The sequence below is a fragment of the Somniosus microcephalus genome, chromosome 1 (genome assembly GCF_052327205.1).
Source record: "Somniosus microcephalus isolate GS21.2 chromosome 1, FLI_Smic_1.0, whole genome shotgun sequence".
Lineage (NCBI taxonomy): Eukaryota > Metazoa > Chordata > Chondrichthyes > Squaliformes > Somniosidae > Somniosus > Somniosus microcephalus.
This window is the reverse complement of record NC_140987.1, coordinates 32,214,728-32,237,046: the sequence shown is the minus strand read 5'-3', so window position 1 is coordinate 32,237,046 and position 22,319 is coordinate 32,214,728. Positions and strand designations below refer to the sequence as shown.

Here is a 22,319-nt window from a genome sequence, read left to right as displayed (position 1 = left end):
CGATTCTGTCTGGTGTTTACAGCAGTCCATTTGGCGAGGAAAGCATTTTTCCCCACAGGGTATCTTGATGTCCATAAAGTCAGAAGGATGGAAATGTTCCACACGGACTATAAAACATCCAGAGCTTCTGGGCCACGCTTTCCAAGAGAGCGAGGGGCAAAAGGAGGCCAGATTTTAATGTAAGCTGCCTTAATAATGGCGGAGCGGGACTTCCACTTGCTGGCCAGTTGTGTCCTGAATTCACAGGGTCGGGGCATTTACACAATACAGTTGGACACCCATGCAGCTTTTGGGAAGGGGAGGAGGGGGAGAGAAAGAAAGACTTGCATTGATACAGCACCTTTCACGACCTCGGGGCATTCTAAAGCGCTTTACAGCCAAGGAAGTACTTTTTGAAGTGTAGTCGTTGTTGTAATGTAGCAAACGCGGCAGCCAATTTACGCACAGCAAGCTCCCACAAACAGCAATGTGCGAATGACCAGATAATCTGTTTTAGTGATGTGGGTTGAGGGAGAAATATTGTCCAGGACACCGGGGAGAATTGGATGATTGGGCAGAAGCATGGCAGATGCAATATAACGTGGATAAATGTGAGGTTATCCACTTTGGTGGCAAAAACAGGAAGGCAGATTATTATCTGAATGGTAATAGATTGGGAGAAGGGGAAGTGCAACGAGACCTGGGTGTCCTTGTGTACCAATCGCTGAAGGTAAGCATGCAGGTGCAGCAGGCGGTTAAGAAGGCAAATGGTATGTTGGCCTTCGTAGCGAGAGGGTTTGAGTACAGGAACAAGGATGTCTTGCTGCAGTTGTACAGGGCCTTGGTGAGACCACATCTTGAGTATTGTGTGCAGTTTTGGTCGCCTTATCCGAGGAAGGATGTTCTTGCCATGGAAGGAGTTCAGCGAAGATTCACCAGGCTGATACCTGGGATGGCAGGAATGACGTATGAGGAGAGATTGGGACGATTGGGCTTGTACTCGCTGGAGTTTAGAAGAATGAGAGGGGATCTCATTGAAACTTATAAAATTCTGACAGGACTGGACAGACTAGATGCAGGATGTTCCCGATGGTCGGGGAGTCCAGAACCAGGGGTCTCAGTCTAAGGATAAGGGGTAAGCCATTTAGGACAGAAATTAGGAGGAATTTCTTCACCCAGAGAGTGGTGAACCTGTGGAATTCTCTACCACAGAAGGCAGTTGAGGCCAATTCATTAAATATATTCAAGAAGGAGTTGGATATATTTCTTAAGGCGAAAGGGATCAAGGGGTATGGGGAGAAGGCAGGGACAGGGTACTGAATTTGGCTGATCAGCCATGATCGCATTGAATGGCGGAGCAGGCTCGAGGGGCTGAATGGCCGACTCCTGCTCCTATCTTCTATGTTTCTATGTTTCTATGAACGCCTCTGCTCTTCTTCAGCCTTCTCTTCCTCCTACAATCAGCAGGTTTTTAACTCCAAACCTTGTCATCTCTAACAGCTATTTCTTGATTTATTTAAATAACATCACCAACAACAACTTGCATCTATATAGCACCTTTAACGTAGTAAAACGTCCCAAGGTGCTACACAGAAGCGATTATCAAACAAAACTTGACTCCAAGACACAGAAGGAGATATTAGGACAGGTGACCAAAAACTTGATCTAAGAGATAGGTTTTAAGGAGCGTTTTAAAGGAGGGGAGAGAGGTAGAGAGAGGCGGAGAGGTTTAGGGAGGGAATTCCAGAGCTTAGGGCCTCGGCAGCTGAAGGCATGGCCGCCAATGGTGGAGCGATTAAAATCGGGGATGCGCAAGATGCCAGAATTGGAGGAGCGTGGAGATCTTGGAGGGTTGTAGGCTGGAGGAGGTTACAGAGATAGGGAGGGACGAGGCCATGGAAGGGGTTGGAAACAAAAATAAAAATATGTATATATATAAATGCAAGTTCCTTCTTCTATTTCACCTGCTCCACTAATGTTTTCATCCTAGGCAGTGCCCTGCACTATGAAGCCTGACCTTTTCACCTTAGGTTTCTCGATGATAAGAGAGCCAACCCTTGACTTTGTGGTACCTGCTCATGTGACCATGTGCGTTCTGAGCCATCCTTGATGCAGACGTCCAGCCTCAGCTCTGCTCCTGTCGCTCCGTGTTTACTGTCCACACATCGGTTGGTAGCCGCGTTACGGATCTAGAACATACAACACCAACATTTTCCTTATTTCAACTTAAATGTCCTCATTAACAACAGGCAGCGCGCTCCCCCCAAAAAAGAAGTAACAAACTGTACGTGAAGGGGCTTTGTGACGTTTAAACCGCTTGAGAAGGCACTATATGAATGCAGATCATTGAGCCATAAAGCACGGAAGGAGGCCATTCGGCCCATCGTGCCTGTGCCAGCTCTTTGAAAGAGCCGTCCAATTAGTCCCACTTCCCTGCTCTCTCCCCATAGCCCTGCAATTTTCCCCCTTCAAGTATATATCCAATTTCCTTATGAAAGTTACTATTAAATCTGCTTTCACCACGCTTTCAGGCAGTGCATTCCAGAGCGTAACAGCTCGCTGCGTAAAAGAAATTCTCCTCATCACCCCTCTGGTACGTTTGCCTCAATAGGAGATTGAGGGGTGATCTGATCGAGGTGTTTAAAATGTTAAACGATTTGATAGGGTGGATACGGAGAAACTCTTTCCTCTGGCGGGGGACTCAAGAACAAAGGGGACATAATCTTAAAATTAGAGCCAGGCCGTTCGGGAGGGAAATCAGGAAGCACTTTTTCCACACAAAGGGTGGTGGAAATATGGAACTCTCGCCCCCAAAAGGCTGTGGATGTTAGGACATTTGGAGCTTTCAAGACTGAGATAGATTTTTGTGAGGTAAGGGTGTCAAGGGATGTGGAGCAAAGGTGGGCCGATGGAGTTGAGATGCAGATCTGTCATGATCAAATTGAAGGCTTGAGGGGCTGAATGGCCTACTCCTGTTTCTATATTCTTGCATTGCCAGCCGTGCTTTCAGCCATCTAGGCCCTAAGCTCTCGAATTCCCTTTTAAACCTCCGCCTCGCCATCTCTCTCTCCTCCTTTAAAACCCTCCTTAAAACCCAGCCCTTTGACCAAGCCTTTAGACACCGTTCCGTTCCTCATCGCTCCTTCTTTGGCTCAGTGTAGATTTTTGTCTGATTACGTTTCTGTGAAGCGCCTCGGGACAGTTTTCTACTTTAAAGCCGTTAAATAAACACAAGTTTCTGTTATATTTCTAGAGTACCCTGTATGTGCATCAATAGTGGATGCTGCCCTTATTATTTCTTCAGAAGCAACCCTGTTTAAACAGGGCGAAGAAGATAATTTAAAGGAAAATAAGGTACTGTAGATTGTCCATTCCCACGCAAATGGAGCCAGGAATGGCTAGGTGCAAACACAAGAGAAGTTATACTAAACTTATATAGAACCTTGAGTACTGTGCACAGTTCCAAGTCTCCATATTACAAAAAGGATTTAGAGGCAATGGAAAAGGTGCAAAAAAGATTTACAACGATGATAACAAATCTGAGAGGTTATAACTATCAGGAAAGTCTGAACAGGCTGGGACCCTTTTCTTTAAATGATTTATTTTTTTATGTTCCTACAATGATGAAGGCACTTACCCTGTGCAGTGCTCGAGAAATTGGGCTGATGGAAGTTAATCTTCATTTATGTTTGCTTTTTACTGCTCGCTGGTTGGAAGCAAGAGTGCCCTATACCAGCCGTACACCAGGTGCACAGTCGGCCCAAGAAAGAAAGACTTGTATTTGTGTACAGGAAACTCTTTTTTTATCCGGCACCGACGGGACCGGCGTGGTGCCAGTTGATCAAAAAGTCCGGATTACAGAGAGGTATACTTACTAAGGTATGAGAGCCCCGTACACGGCCACAGATCCAGGCGTCCCTGTTGCATGGCAACAGGTGCAGGAACCCCGGTTACACGGCCACAGATCCAGGCGTCCCTGTTGCATGGCAATAGGTGCAGGAACCCCGGTTACGCGGCCACAGATCCAGGCATCCCTGTTGCATGGCAATAGGTGCAGGAACCCCGGTTACACGGCCACAGATCCAGGCGTCCCTGTTGCATGGCAATAGGTGCAGGAACCCCGGTTACACGGCCACAGATCCAGGAACCCTGGTTACACAGCCACTAATATGAAGTAAAACTTACCTGAACCTACTCCTGAATTTTGCCGGTTAAGAGATTTCCGGTTATTTAGGTGCTGGTAAAAAGAGAGTTTCCTGTAGCGCCTTTCACAACCTCAGGACATCCTAAAGCACTTTACAGCCAATTAAGTACTTTTGATGTGATGGGAACCAGGCAGCCAATCTACACACAGAAATGTCCCACTAACAGCAATGCGATAATGACCAGGTAATCTGTTCCTAGTGATGTAGGTGGAGGGATAAATATTGGCCAGGACATCGGGGAGAACTCCCCTGCTCTTCTTCGAAATAGTGCCATGGGACCTTTTCGTCCACCCGAGAGGGCAGATGAGACCTTTGGTGTTGCGTCTCTAAAGAAAGACTGCACCTCCGACAGTGCAGTGCTCTCTCAGTACTGCACTGTAGTGTCAGCCTAGATTATGTGCTCAAGTGGGACTCGAACCCACCACCTTCTGACTGAGCCACGGCTGACAGCTCACTTATGTCCTTGATTTCCCAGGCTCCCTAACATCTACCCCCGCCCCTTTCCCCCGATATGCTCACCAGCGTCTCTGTGAAGACGTATTGGGAAATCTACCCTAATATCTTCGACGGTCATGCTCTGGGTGAGAGGCCCCTTTTAAGTGTACTGTGACCTCCAGGGACAGAGAATACTGAAAGATTCTCATGTACTTGCTAAATGTCCATTACCAGCAGCCAAGTGAACTGAGAGAGCAGGTGCATTGATCACTTGGCTGGGCCAACTTTGAACAATGGACACTTGGCACACGCGTAGTCTTGCTTTGGTTGGCTGGTGCAGCATTCAGTGCCTGTGTTCTGAGGAACTTGGAACACTTTCAGTGCTTAAGCAGATGTTTCCGGGGGCGTTGGTGAGAATCTATAAACCAGGAATGGGGAAATTTCATCAGGAAAACTGTAAAATGTCTTCTTTTAGAATGCTTTTGTAGTTTCAGTAGGCGCAGAAAATGTTCTTGCTTATGCTTTCGACGTTGCCAACATGGAGCGACCAAAGGAAATCTCTCCCACCCTTCCCGATGGCTCCAGGTATATTATTGGGCTTGTCCCTTCTTTGCCTAGAAATTGGGGGCTTAATGAGTGTTGCGCAGGCTCGAACCACTGACAGCCCATGGAACTGTACAGTGGGGGTGCACTGAGTAGGCCTCAGGTTTCACCGCTCGATACTGCAGCACGCCAAGTGCCTTCGACTACATTATCAGCCCCAATAAATTGTGCAGGCATGCTTCTGATTTTATTTAACGGGGCACTGTCTTTGTGAGTTTGTGCTTGCCAAAAATTTTTTTTTTCAGTTTCAGGAGAAGAGCTGTGCGTCATTTTTCATCTCACTATTGGCGTTTTCCCCCGGCAAGCTTTACATTGTGTGTCTCGCGTGTTGTTGTTGTTGTTGTTGTAAAGAAACAAAACAGAAGAAATTGGCCAACACTTTAAAGATGATGCATCTCCTGAAGCCGCCCCTTTCGATAGCTGTCTTCACTCTTATCACGGCCTTCTTCCAGCTATTTTGGTCCTGGCTTGCCATTTTGCTCTCCGAACAGCTTTCCAGCTATCAGGCGGCCTCACGGAGAGAAAGCTGCAGTTGTTTTAACGCACTTGACAGGAACACAAAGGGCGTTTGGAGCAATTACAGCGAGGCACATTGGCCATTGTCTCCCACCTGAGCCTTTGACACTGATACAAAAAGAAGCACGGAAGCTTCACTAGCTGCAGGAGTAGTTAATCTAGCAGACAGGGAGCTGGTAACCTAGCCAAAGGGGTACAAAGAGAAACACACACCAGCGCCAAGACATCTGGAATCAAACAAAACAACTGAACAATGGACTAAGCGGGTGAAATGTAATGAAGTGTCTATCGGCAGTCCAGAAGGAGAAAAATCTACCAAATCATAGAAGAATGCTTCAATGTACAAAATGTTAATTCTTCGACTCAGCATCAAAAACAGGTTGTGCACTGACAATCCCGGAATGATTTGAAAGGTGGGAATAAAAAGACACATGGATTGAGGCCAAATGAGCAGATGTTGCTTTTTTTTTTAAACTAAATTAAGTTCAGCTTTTCTTCCTTTTTATTCTTTAAGGAAAGAAAGACTTGCATTTCTATAGCGCCGCGCACAATCTCAGCATGTCCCCGAAACACTTCACAGCCAACGAAGTCATTTTGAAGTGTTAGTCACTGTTGCAATTTAGGAAGCACATAACCAATTTGTGCACAGCAAGCTCCCACAAACATCAGTGTGGCAATGACCAGGTAGTCTGTTTTAGTGATGTTTGGTTGAGGGATAAATATAGGCCAGGACGCCGAGGAGAACTCCCCCCTGCTCTTCTTCAAAAATAGTGCCATGGGATTGATGTAAGAAAACTACTAGGCACTTGGTCTAAGCGTTAAACAAAGCTTTAATCAACTGTTTTACAACATGGAGGTCTAGTTGTGTCCTTCACTAGTTCCTGTTAAGAATGTCCTGCGCAAGCTGGGCCCGTGCCCGAGTATTTATACTCTCCCTGGACAGCGCCGCCCGTAGGCCGCTCAGTATTATTTCATAAGTCTTTCTTTCATGAATGACTGATTCATGTCAGGGATCTTTTACATCCACCTGAGAGGGCAGACGGGGCCTCGGTTTAACATCTCATCCCAAATACGGCACCTCCGGCACTGCAGCACCTCCCTCAGCACTGAGCCACAGCTGACAGGGGTGGAAGTAATGTTGTACGATGTTAGTGATTAGTGAACTTGTATGAAATTCCTCTGCTATGTGAACGAAGGCATGGGAATGCTTCAAATGATGAAGTGTCACACATGCAAATTAATACCTGTTATTTTTTTTTGGTTTCAGGAGAGGGAAGAGCTGTGTGTCATTGTCCTTTCACCACTCTCCCAAGGAGGATCTTCAAAAGTGAATAAATCACTGCGGTAAACCATCAAACAGCAGCAAATGCAGAGGAACTTTTGAGAAGTAAAACGCTAATTAACAGTGCCAAGTTTTAGATTTGAGCTACTGTCACATCCTTTCTAACTGTGCTTTTAAAGAGAAGGAAAGATAGATATAAAAGAGACAGAAAATAATTGAAAATAATTACAAAATTAAAAATTTTAAATGTTATGAATCTCTAAGAACAATTTACTACCTACAGGAATGAGACTCCACAGTTGCAATTGTTCTGTTTCTGGGCAAGGGAAGTTGATTGGCATTGCAGGAACATAAATCTCCTCATTAAATGGGTCCTTACGCTGCTAAGTACCAGCCCTAACTTTCTGCCGTGAATTTAATTGGTAATTAATGTGCGAATGCAGCAATTTCTTGAAACTCACGAGGAGGTTGAGGGCGATCTCCCGTTTACACAAGGCCAACGGTGGAGCGGTGCAAATCGGTCCGCAATTTGTGGTGATTTATAACTCATGGGGTATCTCTTCCTCGTCACAAGTTGCTGAATGATTTATGCCCGAATAAACCTGCCATTATTTTGCCAGCAAATTCTGGCCCATCCTAGGTACTTGAACATTTAACATAGTGAGCAAATTGGCCTGAATCAATTTCCTTCACAATCATGAATTTCTAAACAACAACAATTTGCATTTATATAGCGCCTTTAACATAGTAAAACAATTCAAGGCGCTTCACAGGAACGATTGTCAGACAAAATTCAACACCAAGCCACGTGAGATATTAGGAAAGGTGACTAAAAGCTTGGTCAAAGAGGTAGGTTTTAAGGAGCATCTTAAAGGAGGAGAGAAAGGTAGAGAGACGGAGAGGTTTAGGGAGGGAATTCCAAAGCTTAGGGCCTTGGCAGTTGAAGGCCCGGCCACCAATAGGGGAGGGATTAAAACCAGGAATGCGCAAGAGGTCAGAATTGGAGGGAACGCAGAGATCTCGGAGGGTTGTATGGCTGCAGGAGGTTACAGAGACAGGGAGGGGGCGAGGCCATGGAGGGAACAAGCCCACTTTCCTTGGCCTTTCCTGATAAACTTACATTTCTGACACCCGACAGAATGAACCAACTCTCCAGATTACATTTTAATTAAAAGAAAGAAAGAAAGACGATGTATATTTATTTCTCAACCAGGAAGGGCAGTAACACGGAGAGACACATTTGCGCGGAGAGGCTTGGGTTTGGAGGGCGTAACCTCTCTGCACATCATTGACAAGATCTTGGCAGCTGCCTTCACGGCTGAGTGGTGCCATTAGTCTATCACAAGCTGTCATCATATCTAGACTCCGTGCGCAGTGCGTGGGCTGGACTCTATTAAACAGCCAACAATGTTCTCAGTTGCAGTCTCGGATGGAATGCTGCGTTAGTGGTTTGTCCTCCAGCTACAGGGTAGAATCAGTTAAAACTAAAGTGCCTACAGCAGCACTCCGACAAAACAGCAACAACAACTTGTATTTATATAGCGCCTTTAACGTAGTAAAACTGGGAACACCATCACCTCCAAGTTCCCCTCCAAGTCACACACCATCCTGACTTAGAAGTATATCGGCCGTTCCTTCATTGTCACTGGGTCAAAATCCTGGAACTCCCTTCCTAACAGCACTGTGGGAGCACCTTCACCACACGGACTGCAGTGGTTCAAGAGGGCAGCTCACCACCACCTTCTCAAGGGCAATTAGGGTTGGGCAATCTATGCTGGCCTTGCCAGTGATGCCCACATCCCACAAATGAATTTTTAAAAAAACGTCCCAAGGCGCTTCATAGGAGTATTATAAGACAATAAAATTTGACACCGAGCCACATAAGGAGAAATTAGGGCAGGTGACCAAAAGCTTGGTCAAAGAGGTAGGTTCTAAGGAGCATCTTTAAGGAGGAAAGAGAGGTAGAGCGGCAGAGAGGTTTAGGGAGGGAATTCCAGAGCTTAGGGCCTAGGCAACAGAAGGCACGGCCACCAATGGTTGAGCGATTATAATCAGGGATGCTCAAGAGGGCAGAATTAGAGGAGCGCAGGTACCTCGGGGGGGTTGTGGGGCTGAAAGAGATTGCTTAGATAGGGAGGAACGAGGCCATGGAGGGATTTGAAAACAAGGATGAAAATTTTGAAATCAAGGAGTTGCTTAACCGGGAGCCAATGTAGGTCAGCGAGCACAGGAGTGATGGGTGAATGGGACTTGGTGTGAGTTAGGACATGGGCAGCTGAGTTTTGGATGACCTCAAGTTTACATAGGGTAGAATGTGGGGGGCCAGCCAGGAGTGTGTTGGAATAGTCAAGTCTAGAGGTAACAAAGGCATGGATGAGGGTTTCAGCAGCGGATGAGCTGAGGCAAGGGTAGAGACGGACGATGTTACGGAGGTGGAAATACGCGGTCTTAGTTATGCTGCGGATGTGTGGTTGGAAGCTCATTTCAGGGTCAAATATGACACCATGGTTGCGAACAGTGTGGTTCAGCCTCAGACAGATGTTCGGGAGAGGGATGGAGTCGGTGGCTAGGGAACGGAGTTTGTGGCAGGGACCGAAAACAATGGCTTCGGTCTTCCTAATGTTTAACTGGAGAAAATGACTGCTCATCCAGAACTGGATGTTGGACAAGCAGTCTGACAATTTAGAGACCATGGAGGGGTCGAGAGAAGTAGTAGTGAGGTAGAGCTGGGTGTCGTCAGCATACATGTGTAAACTGACGCTGTGTTTTCAGATGATGTCGCCAAGGGGCAACATGTAGATGAGAAATGGGAGGGGGCCAAGGATAGATCCTGGGGGGACACTAGAGGTAACGATGCAGGAGCAGGAAGAGAAGCCGTTGAGTTGATTCTCTGGCTACAATTAGATCGACAAGAATGGAACCAGGCGAGTGCAGTCCCACCCAGCTGGACGATGGTGGAGAGGCGTTGGAGAAAGATGGAGTGGTCAACCATGTGAAAGGCTGCAGACAAGTCAAGAAGGATGAGGAGGGATCGTTTACCTTTGTCACTGTCACAAAGGATGTCATTTGTGACTTTGATGAGAGCTGTTTCGGTACTGTGGCAAGGGCGGAAACCTGATTGGAGGGATTCAAATATGGAATTGCAGGAAAGATGGGCACGGATTTGGGAGGTGACAACACATTCAAGAACTTTGGAGAGGAAAGGGAGGTTGGAGATGGGGCGGTAGTTTGCAAGGACGGAGGGGGTCAAGGGTTGTTTTTTTTTGAGAGGGGTGACGACGGCAGATTTGAGGGAGAGGAGGACAGTACCTGAGGAGAGGGAACCGTTAACAATGTCAGCTAACATGGGTGCCAGAAAAGGAAGTTGGGTGGTCAGCAGTTTGGTAATAGTCGAGGGAGCAGGAAGTGGGTCTCATGGACAAGATGAGCGCGGAGAGGTCATGAGGGGAGATCGGAGAGAAACTGGAGAAAGATGTGAGTTCAGGGCTAGGGCCAAAAGAAAGAAGAAGAAAGATAGAGCTTGCATTTATATCGCGACCTCAGGTTGTCCCATAGCGCTTTACAGGCAATGAGGTACTGAGACTTCTCACAGCCCACAACCTGGCCCTACCAAAGCGCCTTGGGATGTTTTACTACGTTATAGAATGAGAGAATCTGACAGCACAAAAGGAGGCATTTCGGCCTGTCGTGCCTGTGCCGGCTCTTTGAAAGAGCTGTCGAATCAATCCCACACCCCAGCTTTTTTCCCCATAACCCTGAAAATTAGTCCTCTTCAAGTACACGTCCAATTACTTTTTAAAAGTTCCTATTAAATCTGCTTGCACCACTCTTTCAGTTGGTGCCTTCCAGATCCTAACAACCCTCTGTGTGAAGACATTTCTCCTCATTTCCTCTCTAGTTCTTTTGGCAATTATATAAAATCTATCACCTCTGGTTAGTGACCCACTTGCCAGAGGAAATAGTTTCATAGAAAAGAATCACAGAAATTTACAGCACGGAAGGTGGCCATTCAACCCATCGTGTCTGTGCTGGCCGAGAAAGAGCTATCCAGCCTAATCCCACTTTCCAGCTCTTGGTCCGTAGAACTGTAGGGGGGAGAAATTCAGGATAGCCCCGTTTGGGGCGCTAACTTAGCGCCCCGGCGCCGGAAATTGGTCGGCTGCACCCCAAAGGGAAGCGGGCGCTACTGGAGGCGCCCCGCCTCCCTCTTGGGGCGCTGCGAGTGACTAGCGTGGCGCTACGTGCCGCAGCATGCACGTCGCACTGCAGTATTGCAGGCCTTCCTCTCCTTCTTAAAGGGGAGGGGCCTTGTGCAGCGCGATCTGGGGCACAGGCCCCGGGGATCGGGAATGCAGGCAAAAGAGCCCGGCACCCAAGAGAAGTGCCAGGCTCTTGGAGCGCAGCCAGCACTCCGCGGGGGGGCGGGGGGGTTCCGGAGTCCAGGGACAGGAGCACAGGCAGGTGCTGCTGGCAGGTGGCCAACAACAAAAATGGCCGCCCCGCACCTCGCCTTTAAATTGTGCCTCCCCGGCCGCAGGTACGCCACCCTGACCCTGTCGGACATAGCATCCGGCGGTAAATCAGGGGGCGCTCCCGAAGATCGCGGCCGGGGCCTGAGCGGGGCGCTGCGCACACCGATGACGTTATCGCCAGCGGCGCAGCGCTAACAGTTAGCGCCACCACTAACCTCCCGCTGAATTTTGCGGGAAGCGTGGGCAGTGCCGCGCCCGGGCACTAGTTGGTTTGCGCCCCACTTAGTGCGCTCTTAAGGCGCTAACGGGTGGCGCAACCAACTGAATTTTTCCCCCCTAGGTTTCAGCACTTCAAGTGTATATTCAAGTACTTTTTAAATGTGACGAGGGTTTCTGCCTCTACCACCCTGTCCAGACCCCGACTCAAGTTCCAGTTCTTCTCAACTCCCCTCTAAACCTTCTATCAATTACTTTAAATCTATGCCCCCTGGTTATTGACCTCTCTGCTAGAGGATATAGGTCCTTCCTATCCACTCTATCTAGGCCCCTCATAATTTGATACACCTCAATTAAATCTTCCCTCAGCCTCCTCTGTTCCAAAGAAAACTACCCCAGCCTGTCCAATCTTTCCACATAGCTAAAACTCTCCAGTCCCGGCAACATTCTCGTAAATCTCCTCTGTACCCTCTCCAGTGCATTCACATCTTTCCTGTAATGTGGTGACCAGAACTGCACACAGTACTCTAGCTGTGGCCTAACTAGTGTTTTATACAGTTCAAGCATAACCTCCCTGCTCTTAAATTCTATGCCTCAGCTAGTAAAGAAAATTATCCTGTATGCCTTCTTAACCACCTTATCTACCTGTCCTGTTACCTTCAGGGATCTGTGGACATGCACTCCAAGGTCTCTCTGTTCCTCTACACTTCTCAGTATCCTACCACTTATTGTGTATTTCCTTACCTTGTTAGCCCTCCCCAAATGGATTACCTCACACTTCTTGGGATTGAATTCCATTTGTCACTTTTCTGCCCACCTGACCAGTCCATTGCTATCTTCCTGCAGTCTACAGCTTCCTTCTTCACTATCAACCACACGGCCAATTTTTGTATCATCTGCAAACTTCTTAATCATGCCCCCTACATTGAAGTCTAAATCATTGATATATACCACAAAAAGCAAGGGACCTAGTACTGAGCCCTGCGGAACCCCACTGGAAACAGCCTTCCAGTCACAAAAACACCCGTCGACCATTACCCTTTGTTTCCTGCCACTGAGCCAATTTTGGATCCAACTTGCCACTTTCCCTTGGATCCCATGGGCTTTTATTCTTCTGACCAGTCTGTCATGTGGGACCTTGTCAAAAGCCTTGCTAAAATCCATGCATACATCAAATACGCAACCTTCATCGACCCACCTTGTTACCTCCTCAAAAAAATTCAACCAAGTTAGTCAGAGATGACCTTCCCTTCACTAATCCATGCTGTCTGACCTTGATTAATCCGTGCCTTTCTAAATGATGATTAATACTGCTCCTCAGAATTTTTTCCAATAATTTGCCCACCACCGAGGTTAGGCTGACTGGCCTGTAATTACTCGGTGTATCCTTTTCTCCCTTTTTAAACAACGGTACAATGTTAGCAGTCCTCCAGCCCTCCGGCACCACACCTGGAGCCAGAGAGGATTGGAAAATGATGGTCAGAGCCTTCGCTATTTCCTCCCTTGCTCCCCTTAACACCCTGGGATACATTTCATCCATGCCTGGCGATTTATTTACTTTCAAAGATGCTACACCACTTAATACTTCCTCTCTCACTATGTTTATCTCATCCAATATTTCACACTTCTCCTCCTTAACTACAATGTCTGCATTGTCCCTTTTGTGCAGTCAGACACAAAGGCGGGATTTTCCTTCCCTCGGCAGGTCCGGGGTGGGCGATGTCGGTGGTGGGTCGCAGCTCCGTTGCTGGCTTCATCCCGCTGCCTAAAAGGAACTTACATTGATGGGGCTTGTTAAGCCTGCCCAGCATGTTTCCCGGTCCAATTAGAGAAAGCGGGTCTGGTGACATCATTCATGATGCGTCATCAGCCGGTTTCCTTAAAGGGACCATGGCCAACTTTATTTTGACATTTGTGATGTCAGTGTTCTATAGCATTGAAGTGCTGCAAACACTGACAATCACTGCACAGAAGTACAGGGCTGCACCCAGGTTCTCCCATGACGCCCTCCATATGCTTATGGGTTTAGTCACAGCACGCAGGGAGGTCCTCTTCCCTTCCCATATGCGGAAGAGAACTCCCCAGGAGACCAACACAGCCTGGTTGCACATTGCAGAGGTGGTCACAAGCAGGGATGTGGTCAGCAGGACCTGGGTGCAATGGCGCAAACCTTTCGATGATCTCATTAGATCACGAAACATTAGTACAAAGCCACACTCACCTTCATCCTCCTGTGCCTCTCATCACATCCCCATCACTCTGTTTTCCCTACCATACTCCTGCACATCCTTACTCACACCAACTTACCTTGCACCTCCACCCATCCCTCTCTATCTATCTACATTATCACATCCCCATCTCACTAGCCACCCCTCACACTCGCCCTCATCCTAGTGCAATCATACTAACTAACAACACACAAGGGTAGTCACTTGGGTGTTTTATCCAATGTTCATGTAAAGTTTCTGTTAGCATGCTGTCAAACATTGAAACCTTTATTTTCAACACTTTCCGTTTTTGGACAGACTTGTGTGCACCTTTGGAAGTGGCTGAGTGAGTTGCAGTGAATGGTGAGACATAATGGTACTCCCTGCAATGGTGAAGAGTGTGAAAGGAATGGCTAGGGATACTTTATGATGTTGGTGTGGGGTGGTGCCAACCTGGCGCATCATGAGGCAGCCAGGGTGTACAGCGTCAAGTGAAGTAAATATGGTCATGGTGAGGCCATCCCATGCCTCCTGGGCAGCAGTGTGCTCGGGTGCTGATGCCCTGTGTCCTGTGCAGCATCAGGTGATTGCGGAGAAGGTTGGTGTTGTTGTTGGTGCTGTTGGTGTACCTGGTGCTACTGGTGTTGGGGCTGATTGTGGTTGAATTCTGAGGACCAAAATGAGACAGTATAAAGGGCACCCATGTTGATGGAATAGATGGCAGGTGAAGAAATGGTGAGAGAGTTTTTCCAATGAGTTAAGAATGGATGGAGAGTGGAACGTGGAAATCCTGCAGAATCTGTGTTGGAAATGGACTGAGAAACAGCTTGTGGCTGAGGAACATGATGATCTGTCAGGTGGGAGCTTTTACTGTATATTTGAAGCTGTCAAGTAATCAGCTGGGGCAATGGCCATTCAAGTCCCGCCTCAGGTTCACAGACTTGGTCCCCGAGCAGCATGGACCCTGTGGGCAAGCAGTTAAAGTGAAAGTGTAAGGTTAAAAGCATTATTAAGGGTCTGTCAACAACCCAATAATTGGTTTAATTGGGTCGCCTGCCTCTACGGGTCGGGTTGGGTCAGATCGGAGATCACACGCGCGCCTGTGGGAAAGGCGCGTTGTGGCGGGTTGACAGCGGAGTCCTGACCCGATGTCAAAAAAATCTAATTTCCCACCCGACCCGTCACCGAAACCGCCCGCTGACCCCCCAGAAAATTCCCCCCAAAGTATTCATTAAGAACCATACCCACGTCTTCCACCTCCACACACAGGTTACCTTTTTAGTCTCTAATAGGCTGTACTCTTTCCTTAGTTATCCTCTTGCTCTTTACGTATTTATAAAATATCTTTGGCTTTCCTTGATGTTACTTGCCAGTATTTTTTCATGCCCTCTCTTTGTTTCCTAATTTCCCTTCTAATTTCACCCCTGCACTTTCTATACTCCTTTAGGCTTTCGGCAGTATTTAGCTCTCGGTATCTGGCATAAGCTTTCCTTTTTTGCCTTTTCTTACCCTGTATGCCCTTTGACATCCAGGGGGCTCTAGATTTAGGAGTCCCGCGCATTTTATTGCTCCGAGCCCTCACTACCTCCTCTTTGAATGCCCCCCACTGCTCTGACACTGATTGGCCTTCAAGGAGCTGTTTCCAGTCCACTTTTGCTAAATCACATCTCAGCTTAGTAAAATTGGCCTTTCCCCAATTGAGAACTTTTACTCCTGGTCTATCTTTGCCCTTTTCCATAACTATGCTATGTCTAACTGACGACACAAAGCTGGGTGGGCGTGTGTGCTGTGAGGAGGATGCCGAGAAACTACAGGATGATTTGGACAGGTTAGGTGATTGGGCAGAAGCATGGCAGATGCAATATAACGTGGATAAATGTGAGGTTATCCACTTTGGTGGCAAAAACAGGAAGGCAGATTATTATCTGAATGGCAATAGATTGGGAGAAGGGGAAGTGCAACGAGACCTGGGTGTCCTTGTGCACCAGTCGCTGAAGGTAAGCATGCAGGTGCAGCAGGCGGTTAAGAAGGCAAATGGCATGTTGGCCTTCGTAGCGAGAGGGTTTGAGTACAGGAACAAGGATGTCTTGCTGCAGTTGTACAGGGCCTTGGTGAGACCACATCTTGAGTATTGTGTGCAGTTTTGGTCACCTTATCTGAGGAAGGATGTTCTTGCCATGGAAGGAGTTCAGCGAAGATTCACCAGGCTGATACCTGGGATGGCAGAAATGACGTATGAGGAGAGATTGGGACGATTGGGCTTGTACTCGCTGGAGTTTAGAAGAATGAGAGGGGATCTCATTGAAACTTATAAAATTCTGACAGGACTGGACAGACTAGATGCAGGAAGGATGTTCCCGATGGTCGGGGAGTCCAGAACCAGGGGTCACAGTCTAAGGATAAGCGGTAGGCCATTTAGGACAGAAATGAGGAGGAATTTCTTCACCCAGAGAGTGGCGAACCTGTGGAATTCTCTACCACAGAAGGCAGTAGAGGCCAATACATTAAATATATTCAAGAAGGAGTTGGATATATTTCTTAAGGCTAAAGGGATCAAGGGATATGGGGAGAAAGCAGGGACCGGGTACTGAATTTGAATGAACAGCCATGATCACATTGAATGGCGGAACAGGCTCGAGGGGCCGAATGGCCCACTCCTGCTGCTATCTTCTATGTTTCTATTATGATCACTACCACCAAAATGATCTCCCACTGATACCCCTTCCACCTGCCCAGCTTCATACCCTTCATTCTCCCTACTTCCTCTATCAACACCCCCATAATTTTGAACACCTCTATTAGGTCTCCCCTTAACCATCTCTCCTTGCAGGAGAACAACCCCAGCTTCTCCAAACTCTCCACATAAATGAAGTCCCTCGTCCCTGTTATCATCTTGGTACCCTCTCCAAGATCTTGACATCTTTCCTAAAGCGGGGTGCCCAGAACTGTAAGCAATGCTCCAGCTGAGGCCTAACCAGAGATTTGTAAAGGTTTAGCATGACTTCCTTGTTTTTATATTTAAGGCCCCTATTTACAAAGCCAAGTATCCCACACGCTTTCTTAACCGCCTTCTCAACTTGCCCTGCCACCTTCAAAGATTTCTGAATATGCACCCCCAGGTCCCTCTGTTCTTGCACCCCCTCAAAATAGTGCATTTAGATTACACTGCCTTTCCATGTTGTTCCTCCCAAAGTGTATCACCTCAAAAGTATCCGCAATAAAATGTAGTTGTTGTTGTTGGTTAGTGAACTCCCATATCTGCCCTCCACAAGATCTCCTGCAACAGAGAAAGACCTTTAACCTTTTCAACCCTGAATATTGACTGCCAACGGAAGACCCTCACTGCTGACACCTGCAAGTTACGCTGAAGAAAGAATTGGCTCGGGAAGAGATTTTATTGAAAGAATCAAGATTCTGAAGGGTGTACATAAATTGCACCTTAATGATAGCCCATAATTTGCAGCCCCTCTGGGTGCGTAGGAGGTTTTTTCTACCAAAGTGGATAACTTCACATTTATCCACATTATATTCCATCTGCCATGTTCTCGCCCACTCACTGAGCCTGTTAAGATCCCCTTGAAGCCTCTTCACATCCTCTTCGCAACTGACACTGCCACCTAGCTTTGTGTCATCAGCAAATTTGGAAATGTTACATTTAGTCCCCTCATCCAAATAATTGATATAGATTGTGAATAGCTGGGGCCCAAGCACCGATCCTTGTGGTACCCCACTAGTCACAGCCTGCCATCCTGAAAAAGACCCGTTTATCCCTATTCTTTGTAATATCTCCAAGTTTGCAGATGACACAAAGCTGGGTGGGCGTGTGTGCTATGAGGAGGATGCAGAGAAACTCCAGTACGATTTGGACAGGTTGGGTGATTGGGCAGATGCATGACAGATGCAGTATAATGTGGATAAATGCAAGATTATCCACTTTGGTGGCAAAAACAGGAAGGCAGATTATTATCTGAACAGCAATAGATTGGGAAAAGTGTGCAACGAGACCTGGGTGTCCTTGTGCACCAGTCGCTGAAGGTAAGCATGCAGGTGCAGCAGGCGGTTACGAAGGCAAATGGTATGTCGGCCTTCATAGCGAGAGGATTCGAGTACAGGAGCATGGATGTCTTGCTGCAGTTGTACAGGGCCTTGGTGAGACCACACCTTGAGTATTGTGTGCAGTTTTGGTCACCTTATCTGAGGAAGGATGTTCTTGCCATGGAGGGATTGCAGCGAAGATTCACCAGACTGATACCTGGGATGGCAGGAATGACGTATGAAGAGAGATTGGGTCGATTGGGCTTGTATTCGCTAGAGTTTAGAAGAATGAGAGGGGATCTCATTGAAACTTATAAAATTCTAACAGGACTAGACAGACTAGATGCAGGAAGGCTGTTCCCGATGGCGGGGGTGTCCAGAACCAGGGGTCACAGTCTAAGGATAAGGGGTAAGCCATTTAGGACTGAGATGAGGAGGAATTTCTTCACCCAGAGAGTGGTGAACCTGTGGAATTCTCTACCACAGAAGGCAGTTGAGGCCAATTCATTAAATATATTCAAGAAGGAGTTAGATATATTTCTTAAGGCTAAAGGGATCAAGGGATATGGGGAGAAAGCAGGGACAGGGTACTGAATTTGGATGATCAGCCATGATCTCATTAAATGACGGAACAGGCTCGAGGGGCCGAATGGCCTACTCCTGCTCCTATCTTCTATGTTTCTGTCTGTTAACCAATTCTCAATCCATGCTAGTATATTACCCCCAATTCCATGTGCCCTAATTTGGTTCACCAACCTCTTGTGTGGGACCTTATCGAAGGCCTTCTTAAAATCCAAATACACCACATCTACCGGTTCCCCTTTGTCTACTCAACTAGCTACATCCTCAAAGAACTCCAATAGGTTTGTCAAACAGGACTTCCCTTTCATAAATCCATGCTGACTCTGCCCAATCTTAGTTTCTAAGTGCCCAGTTATTGCATCCTTTGTAATAGATTCCAGCATTTTCTCAACTACTGATGTGAGGCTAACAGATCTGTAGTTCCCCGTTTTCTCTCTCCCTCCTTTCTTAAATAGCGGGGTTACATTTGTTATCCTCCAGTCTGCAGGAACCGTTCCGCCGTTCGCTTCACGAAAACGATATCTTGTCCTTAACCTCCCTGTGAGTTTCATAAATGCGTCACAGAAAGTTAAGTCTAGTAATTAATAGTTTTAACAACGCGATAATTGTTAATGACTGCCAATCAACTTCTCTGGCCCAGAAAGTAAACAATTAAGAGTGTGGAGTCTCATTCCTTCAGGTGGTGAATTAGAACATAAGAACATAAGAAATAGGAGCAGGAGTAGGCCAATCGGCCCCTCGAGCCTGCTCCGCCATTCAATAAGATCATGGCTGATCTGATCCTAACCGCCAATCCACTATCACAGAACCATCTCCTGAATCTAACAGAATTAGACACACGAAATAGGAGCAGGATCAGGCTACACGGCCCCTGGGCCCGCTCCGCTACCCATAGGGCCATGACCGATCCGAACCTAGACTCATGTCCAAATTCCTGCCCGCTCCCCGTAACCCTTAATTCCCTTTACTTCTAGGAAACTGTCTATTTCTGTTTTAAATTTATGTAATGATGTAGCTTCTACAGCTTTTTGGGGCAGCATATTCCATGGACCTACCACCCTCTGAGTGAAGTAGTTCCTCCTCATCTCAGTTTTGAAAGAGTTTTGAAAAATGTCGAAATTTCTTTTTTTTTCTTTTCCTTTCTGTCTCTTTTTTCTCTTTCCTGAACGACTATCGACCTGTCGCACTCACACCCATCATAATGAAGTGTTTCGAGAGACTGGTCCTGGCTCACATCAAAGCCAGTGTTCCCGCCTCTCTTGACCAACACCAGTTTGCCTATCGTGCAAACAGATCAACGGAGGATGCAATCACAACTGCTCTACACTCTGCACTGAATCACTTAGATGGTAAAGAAACCTACATCAGAATGCTGTTCATAAGACTACAGCTCAGCATTCAACACTATCGTCCCCAACAAGCTGGCCATCAAACTCCACACTCTTGGCCTGAACACTTCCCTCTGCAACTGGACCCTGGACTTCCTAACAAACAGACCCCAGTCTGTCAAATTAGGTAACCACACCTCCCCCCCCAACCCTGAACATGGGGGCCCCACAAGGATGTGTGCTGAGCCCCCTCCTCTACTCCCTCTTCACCCACGACTGTGTGGTTGTTCATGGTTCCTACACCATCATCAAGTTTGCGGATGATACCACGGTAGTAGGCCAGATCACTAACAACGATGAGTCAGCCTACGGGAAGGAGGTCCAGCATCTCGTGAAGTGGTGCGCCGATAACAACCTGGCCCTTAACATCAAGAAAACCAAAGAAATCATTGTGGACTTCAGGAAGTCTAAAGGCGGAAGTCACACCCCCATCCACATCCATGGGGCTGTGGTGGAAAGGGTGGACAGCTTTAAGTTCCTCGGAGTCCACATCACGGAAGACCTCTCCTGGTCCCTCAATACCTCCTCTCTGGTGAAGAAGGCCCAGCAGCGCCTATATTTCCTAAGGAGGCTGAAGGGATGTAACCTGTCACCCCTGATCCTCTCTAACTTTTACCGCTGCACAATAGAGAGCATCCTGACGAACTGTATCACAGTGTGGTATGGCAGCTGTAGCTACTATGACCGGAAAGCCCTGCAGCGGGTAGTCAAAACTGCCCAATGCATTACCGGCACCCGGCTACCGACCATAGAGCACATATACCAGAAACGCTGTTTACGGAGGTCACGGACCATCATTAAAGACCCTACCCACCCCAGCCACAGTCTGTTCGCCCTCCTGCCATCTGGGAGACGCTACAGATGCATTCGCACCCGAACGACCAGATTTAGGAACAGCTTCTTTCCCAGGGCTGTCATCCTACTGAACTCCACAAATAAACTCTAAAGCCTGCACATCTGGTTATGTTTATGTTAATGTATTACAAGCCAAATGAATGTTGAATGTTTAAATGTCTTAATCTAAATGTACACTCTCGGGAGCCGCAAGCCTACATTTCGTTGTACTGCACTTGTGCACTAACAATGACAATAAAGTTGATTATTATTATTATTAATAATCAAATCTTTCTTTGCCTCTCTTACTTACCTAATTTGACTAGTTTACCCACTCTAATTCACCCTCCTTCCCAGTCTTCCCTCTGTACATTTCTCAATCCTTCAATCTCATTGGTTAAGGAGATACACTGTCGGTCCTGTCATTCACCGAGGTCCCAGGTGCCCCATTGTCCTCGCCGTGGTGTCATCAGCTCGCACTTCCAGCATCTTACAGGGCAAAGGCTTTTTGAGGTGAAGGGGGTAGGAAAAAGTCTAACTCACCGGGCACGACACGAGATGCCCTGCTCCAGCAAGTTCCGGCCTAATAATTGGACTTCCTTTTGATCTGAACTAGATATCATCATGGGGTAAAACGGGTGCGTAGCATGCCAATGTAGCAGTGGGACAACCTTTGGTCCCACTGCAAAAATTCATGGGGCATCCCGGGCTCAACACCTAAAACATGTGTGAGGCCCCTTAAATATGTAAGTTAGGGGAGGAACACCTGTTGAAGGACCCCGTCCAGGAGCAGGGCAGGCGCGGGCTCGAACCCACGGGGGTAGAGTTTCCGCTTTAGGCACAATCAGCAATTCCGGCACAAATTGCACCCAACGTCTTGAAAAGCGTTTCCCCCCCCCCGAAATTCCGCCGCATGCAAAATCTGCCACGCACCAGCGCAATCGGGCAGCGTTTTAAAACGTAATTCACAACAACAACAAAATTGCTTTAAAAAGTATTCCTTGATCTATTTAAGAGCGGAAACTCGGCGCCGTTTGATTAATGCAGCTGAAAATGGGTTTATCACAAAAAATAAAAGCTTTTAATCAGTGTCTAAGTCCACCAGCTTTGAGTTACCCGATTTTAAATTACTGAAAAGGACTTAAAAAAATTATACAGAACCATTTCCTAGTTATATTGGGGTACAGTAGTCAGTTTCTTAGTAAATTAAAAAAAATGGCATTTAAAACTTTTTAAAACGTGCCTATTCGTGTCCTTGCACCCAAAAGATACTGCTTAATTTTTGGAGCCTCTTCGAAGGCCCCACAAACGAGCACAATTAGCGAAAGCTCCCAATGGTGAAGAATTCACCCTGGGGGCGTGGACAACTTTGTGGGCGCGGCCTGCTTCCAGCACGATGTTTTTTTAAAACTAGCGCAAAAGATCGCAGAAGCTCGAGTGGCGCTAAACGCAATTTGCGCTTAAAATTCCGCGATCTTTCGCCGCTACCGGGCGAACCGCGCCGAAAAAACACAGTGCAACCGAGCGGGAGCTCCAGGCTACAACCTTCTGACTCAGAAGCACCC

The 22,319-nt window shown here is 47.2% G+C and overlaps 1 protein-coding gene across 1 annotated transcript in view; it reads right to left on the bottom strand.

Moving 5' to 3' along the window:
• The window catches only part of LOC147124016 (polypeptide N-acetylgalactosaminyltransferase-like 6), a 248,984-nt gene that overhangs the window by 62,312 nt on the left and 164,353 nt on the right, over window positions 1-22,319 (bottom strand). Inside the window, exon 6 of the mRNA XM_085977447.1 lies at window positions 2,052-2,168. Within this exon, the coding sequence (XP_085833573.1) occupies window positions 2,052-2,168 (117 nt within the window). The remainder of the gene's footprint in view (window positions 1-2,051; window positions 2,169-22,319) is intronic.